This window comes from Drosophila ananassae, chromosome XR, assembly GCF_017639315.1.
Source record: "Drosophila ananassae strain 14024-0371.13 chromosome XR, ASM1763931v2, whole genome shotgun sequence".
In the NCBI taxonomy this organism is placed as follows: Eukaryota; Metazoa; Arthropoda; class Insecta; order Diptera; family Drosophilidae; genus Drosophila; species Drosophila ananassae.
In genome coordinates this window covers 4,077,315-4,084,082 of record NC_057932.1, presented here as the reverse complement: position 1 = coordinate 4,084,082, position 6,768 = coordinate 4,077,315, and the positions used below count along the sequence as shown (strand labels likewise).

Sequence of the window (6,768 nt, the reverse complement as noted above, 5' to 3'; positions counted from 1 at the left end):
GAATTAGTTAAGGCAAGGGGCAAGTCGTTAATAAACAATGTAAAAAGTAGGGGTCCAAGATGGCTTCCTTGGGGCACCCCAGATGTGGCGCGGACTAAACGCGAGGTAACTTCTTTAAAGAAGACACGTTGCGTTCTCCTAGATAAGTAGCTCGAAATTCAGAAAAGAAGATCAGTTGGGAATCCCAGAAGACTGAGTTTACTTATAAGAATCGAATGGTTAATAGAGTCAAATGCTTTACTGAAGTCAGTGTAAATGACGTCTATTTGTAAGCCATTCCGGAACCCATCCGTGATAAAAGATGTTAGCTCCAATAAGTTGGAAGTGGTGAAGCGGCGCCATGCTGGCACGGAAATATTATTGAGCTACATAGGTGTTGCAAATGTGGAATGATACGTTTTTCAAAAAGCTTTGGAAATGCTGACAATTTAGAAATGCCTCTATATTTTCAGCGTCGGTTTTTTCCCCTTTTTTATGCAGCGGAATAATAAAGGATTCCTTCCACATAAGGGGAAAGATCGAAGTTTCCAGCGATAGATTAAAGAGTTTAACAAGCGGTTTGCACAGAGCCTCGGCGCAGTTCTTCAGAACAGCCTGGTACTCCATCAGGGCCTGGCGAATACACGGGCTTGACCTTAAGAAGATCCGCTAACATACCACTTAGAGTTTACAAAGTTATAAAACTGCTTCGGATCCTGAGTAAACTGAATCCTGCAGCGGCGAATATAACTCCTATAACATTATGCGTTATGCACGGTAAAATTGGACCGAGCTACTAAGTATCTAGAAAAACTAACTGTTCAACCAGATAATCTATGTTTATTCAAAAGTCTACTCATACTATTCTTTAAGTTGATAAGATGCCTTGTATACCAAGGCGGATTCGTTGAAGCGGACGGATATTTCCACGGCACACAAACGTCAGAAAATGAGTTTACAGTGAAATAAAATTTTTGTAATGCTAAGTTTATATCATCGCATGACAGTAAATCAGACCAATCAAATTCCGAAATTAACTTATTTAATTTCATAAAGTCAGCCTTACGAAAGAAACGAACTTTATGAGATTTAAGTGTAGACTTAAGGTCAATTAAGGAGTTGTTTTCAATTGAAAGCTCAAGAGTGGGATGATATGGATCCTCAGGGTCAGAAAGTGGCAAAGTTCTGGAAAGAGTAATTCCATCAGGATCAGAAACGAAACATAAGTCCAGCAGCCGACCTAAAGAATTTCTAACGTTGTTAATTTGCCCGAGTGACATGTCAAACATGCCCACAGGGAAGTCGTGGTGGGAGTTAAGCTGTAAAGACGGTGAATTTTCAACATTTGACCATATAAGTTCTGGGATATTAAAGTCACCCAGAGCTATCAGCTGGTCACCATCAGACAGACGATCGAAAACCAAAAGAATAGCGGACAAATGTTGCCATTATGTTGGCGGTTCGAACGAAGTTGGTATGTAAGAACAGGTAACATACAAAAATTGATCGGACAAAGTGATTTTGATGCAAAGGAATTCAATGTCACCAAACTCTTGTGATTTTACCTCTTCAGAAGCGTGTTTGGAGTCTACAGAGATTGACACTCCTCCTCCTCTTCGCAGAGTTCTATCACATCTAAAAGTGGTGTACCTACTAGGAAAAACTTTGGAGCTTAAGATCTCCGGCTTTAACCAAGTTTCTGTAAATACAATAATGTGAGATGCAAAGAAAGAACTATCAGAATACAGTTTGGGAAGTTTACTACGTAACCCTCTTGTATTCTGATAGGTAAGTGTTAGAGAAGACATTAGTTTTTTAAAACAGAGGAAGATGAAGTGGAAGGTTGGTCAGTGGCCGTAACATGTGGGAGTTTTACACCCACAGATTTGGTTATTTTTTTTTTCACTGACGTTCTTGGACGAAAATATTCTCTGGCCAAAAGCTGGCGGAGCAAATCGTCTTGAACATCTGCAAGGGCACACGTATTTTGAAAGATGACGTGTGCCTGGTGTATAAATATTTAAATTTTGTAATGTCCACCACCTTTATGTCGACTTTTGTTTTGGCTTTGATGTAAGCCGAGATATCAATCTCCGAAGTATCAGGGGCAAGCCGGGAAACAAAAATATGTTTCGATGGTGGGATCACCTGCAAGGGTTTTGGTGCCACCGCAACTAGTACAGCGGCATCAGTACGTACCGGGGGTCCGGACGGTTGATTGCCCTGTTTGGTGACTGTTACAGGGGTTTGAATTATTGGGCCTGGGATCACTTGAAGCGATGCCACAGAGGACATATCGGACAATTGCTCATTAATCCTGAGATATTCGGAAGCCGAATTTTTCTCAGGTCCGTCCCTTGGGATGGCCAGAGATATAAGCGGCTGCATAATTGTCGGCTGAGCAGGCTGAAGATTATTCGCCACAAGCACATCACTAAAAGAGGATTTTTTACGCTTTGGAGACTCGTTTAGTAGTTGAAGACTACTAAACTGTGTATCGAGCGCACAGAGTTGGTCATTGATTTTCGAAAACCACTAATTAACTCCTTGAAACCGCTTTTAGTCTGCCTCATTAACGATCTCATTTCGTCCTGAACAGCACGAAAACCGTCACAGCAAAAGTGGAGACCAGACCTACGCTAGATTGCATCCGAAACTGAGGCCGTGAACCCGGCACACTTAGCGTGTAAAACGTTTTCACAGAGCCAGCAATAGATGGTAGGCTGGGAAGACGAGATTGTCTTATTACAAGACTTCAATGCAGAGAGCAATTTAAATTCAACAATTATTAAAAATTCAAATAATTAATTTATTAAAAATTATTAAAATTTCAATAATTAATTTATTAATAGTATTGATGAACCTTGTACCACTATACCTGGGAAACGAAAGGAGGAGATTGAAGAGAGCAGTTAGTGCGAGTTAGTAAACTGCAAAGAATAGAGATAAGAATCTATATTGAGCGAGAAATAGGAGCAATAGAATAGAAGCAACACCGTAAGAGATGAAGAAGCAGAGCAGGGCTATGTTTGGAAGAAAAATTTATAAAATTATTATTTTACCTCCAAATATATCACTGCACACGCGAAGCGATACGGATCTATGAATTGCAATTTTTTATTATTTTTATTTTTTTTAAGTGAATAGAAATAAACACCGATTGTTTATGGAAATCTAATAAGCAAATTTTATGACAACGCAGTGCGCACAAAAAAAACACGTCCGTCCACTTTGAGATAAAGAGAAGAATTTGAAATTCACTTTGTAGGTGAGCTTATCAAGTTTTTTTGTTTCATTTTCAGTTTAATCTTCATAATCACAATTTTGATTAACCTATGAATAAACGTATACATTCAAATTAAGCTTTTAATGGGTAAATAATTTGTAAGCCACTTCCATATAAATACATTCTGTTATAATCGTCTATCTTCATTCCTTTAATATCGGCAATACAGGTGAACCCAACACGAACATATTTACGACTTTTTAAATCAATTTTAAAGATCTGTTTATCTATACCGCAAGTAAACGCTAAGATTTCCGATTTCTCGTTCCATTTATGAGGGCAATGTATTGATAAAGCATTCACTTGGGAATTGTGAAGACCAACAAACTTTGTTTGACATTCCACTTTAAAATTTTTTAAATTTACAGTAGTGTACTTAATATTTTCATCGTCTCCTCCTGATACGATATGCAAAAGATTTTTAACTACATAAGTGTCGATTGTGTTGACGCCAGTTTCATGAAGCTGAAGTTGAAAACATTTTTCTGACAAAGTCTTGTTAAAACCATATATTTCGCCACTTGTCGTTGTTAAAAGTAATAAGTCACCATTTATCCAGTGTAGCATAATTGGACAACTTTTTAAATAAATAGCAATTTGAAATTTTAGGTCAGTTTTTTTTTTTAAATTCCAAAGATATTGACAAATTCTGCCATCAGAACCAGCTATATATAATAAAAAACAATCTGTTACGGAATCCTTCGCAATTTCTATTGCCATAAGTCTCGAATCTTGCGAAACATTTTTTGACATATTTTGCAACGTATGCGTACATAGTTCATGTACATAAAACTCCTTAAAACGGTTTACGTTAAATAGGCTTATGCAGAGCTGAGATCGGCCACCGACTGAAAAAATAATCCACGTATTTTCATTACTTTGTAATTTATAAACCTTTAAACATCGTACACTTGATACATGAGATTGGATCTCAGCACATTGATTTAAAGCATTGTTTAAAAAATTCGTTACTTTTATAACATTATCATCACCAGCTGACACAATCAATGTTTGCGGTTGACTGTGTTCAAGTAGTCGCAAAATATTACAATTGCGCGTGTGCCAGGTGTTAAATCTTAAATTTTTTATGATTTTCGACATTGGCTTGAAAAGGTAATTTTTATAACAGAATACTTTCCTCTGCTTAATAAATACTATATTAATTATACCATTATTTATAAAATAGTGCCAACATCGATGACCACCGCCACATGCAATCTCTGCAAGCACGTCATACTGCCGAGACCAAGCCACAATGTGATTATCATTAAAACCCAGAATTAAATCATTTCCGAGGAAAGCTTCAATCCACGACAAAGGGACATTTATACGTTGTGTGATACTTATAGAGCATTCCGATAATCCTATATGTATATATTTTAGAACTGACTCATGACCACCAAACATTACATAAGCATCAAATGTAGTTAGTCGAAGCAATTTAAAAAAATTTGCACCAAATTTAACTTCTCGATAAATTAGTGTTTTTTTACATGTAAATGTTTTTTCATTACTGCGGGAATAAAGCATAACACGACCCTTGCGGTCCCCCAATAAAATACAGTTTTTAGATATTATTAAAGCGGCAGTTATACAAGGATCGCGCGGATCTAAAAGAACAATATGGGAATCTAATCTTAAATCATGTCCTTTAAGTAACATGCAGCTTCCAGAGTCATCGGCTACAAGAAAGTAATTTTGATTCAAAAATATAAAAGATCGTATTGTCCCTGTCATCCTTTCATCATCAAAAATTTTTTTGTAATTTCTAGGTCCTTCAAAATGATAAATTGTTATACGTCGAAGACCACATGTTACAATAATGTCATTAGATACCTCAAGAACTGTACATTTATATGACGGAAAGTCATTCACTAAAACCCACTTTCCTTTTTGTGAAAGTTTCATATAGTACAAACGGTTCATGTTACTTAAGCCAATAACCACACTTTCCTTAACAAACTTTACCCTTCTGATGAATTCAATTTTTAAATCTATATCGTCCAACGCATATGCAACATTATTGTGGCTTTTAACAATATTATTGAGGCTACAAGTGACAATATTTCCAGAAGACCCTGTGCTATAAAGTATCGAGGAATTATTGACGCCTAATCGCCAGATAGGTGCTCCAAAATGCAAGCGACGCTTGAACAAGAGGTCCCCAGCATGACTCCAAATACAAACATGGGAGTCTTCACCGCCGCTTATTATATAAACGAACCCACCTGTAAATAATAATTCAATAAATACTCAATATACTAGGAGTTATTAATTTTAAGTAAAGTGCCTACCAATTTTTGCAATTATTGCACACATTATACGCGAACTGTGTCCGAAGCAGCTAAGCATGGGTTTCACACTGACATTCCTCATTCCCAGGTTTTCAACTCTCCAATACTTGACAGAACGGTCATCCGATGTTGTAGTTAATATCTGTGATGAGACGTTTAAGTCGATTGCATGTATAACTCCGTTATGTGCTTGTATACGCAAAAGAAGAGGAAATGTTTTACACATTGCAGATTTCGAATTTATGGCGCTACTAGGTTGCCAAACCAATAATTCCCCAAAAGCGTTTCCACTAAATATTGTTAGTTCGTTATAAGAATTACCGTGGAGACGACTATAATAAAGAATTGAACAGTCGCAACACTGGGCTAACTCCGATACATCAAATTTTAGATATGGCGTTAACACATATTTAATATATATTAAGGTACTGTGAGCCATGTGCAATACGAATTGTCCTCTATTTTTTAAGTTTTCGGCAAAAAAAGTAGCAGCGTTAATCCAGTCTTTAGTTTTTCCTTCGTAAATCAACTTAAATCCGTTTTTTTTCTTATTATGGTTATATGTATACAACGAGTACTCATTTTCACTGTATGCCAACACTGTGGTTTCTGGGTAATTATTCGGATCCAATGCAAATCCATGAATTTTTCCGGGACGAAGCCGGGATGAAAGTACTGATTTTGACATTGTGCTGCATTCCATAGAATTATTTCCTTGACCTTTAAAAATATTCAGTTGTAATATTCAGCCATCCAGATTACATTCGATTACGCACCAACCAAAATGCACTTATAAGATACATTTAATCCCAAAGCGTCCGCCACCAAAGTCATATTGAATATATTATCAAAAATGTGCATTTAAAATAAGATGTGCCCAAGTTTTTATATTAGAATTACCGCCGCCTAGTTATCATTAATATGGGACAGTTGAAATAGGAACATGGGTCTGTTCTATACACTGTTTCTGTTGCTGCCCATTCCCTTAAGGGGTTTGGCGGGTTTCAAAAAAATCGATTTTTTTATAAAATTCTACAGAATCTTGACAATTTCCAACAAATTTTGAAGTCGATTCGAAGAAAAGTTTCGGAGATACAGTCCTGAAAAAGTGGACGCTCGTGGTCAGGTATAGACAGAGCGCAAACTTTAATCGCATTTTTCTCAAAACTGTGTTTTCGAAGTCGGTTGTCAAGATTTCTCGGAAACTAC

At 36.7% G+C, this 6,768-nt stretch overlaps 1 protein-coding gene across 1 annotated transcript; it reads right to left on the bottom strand.

Moving 5' to 3' along the window:
• Positions 1–3,261: 3,261 nt before the first annotated feature.
• Positions 3,262–6,449, bottom strand: LOC6502085. The gene is made up of 3 exons (XM_001967173.4): positions 6,336–6,449; positions 5,560–6,279; positions 3,262–5,493 (listed from the first exon to the last, which is right to left on the bottom strand). Exons 1-3 carry the CDS (start codon positions 6,418–6,420, stop codon positions 3,338–3,340), a joined length of 2,961 nt encoding a protein of 986 aa, XP_001967209.2. The 5' UTR covers positions 6,421–6,449; the 3' UTR covers positions 3,262–3,337.
• Between the last annotated feature and the right edge of the window lie 319 nt (positions 6,450–6,768).

Excerpts from the sequence above, each read along its gene's own strand:
- LOC6502085 (XM_001967173.4), bottom strand. The coding sequence starts at position 6,420 with ATGCACATTTTTGATAATATATTCAATATGACTTTGGTGGCGGACGCT. Across the intron at positions 6,280-6,335 it reads TTATAAGTGCATTTTGGTTG|GTCAAGGAAATAATTCTATG; the intron begins GTGCGTAATCGA and ends ATATTTTTAAAG. Across the intron at positions 5,494-5,559 it reads TGCAATAATTGCAAAAATTG|GTGGGTTCGTTTATATAATA; the intron begins GTAGGCACTTTA and ends TATTATTTACAG.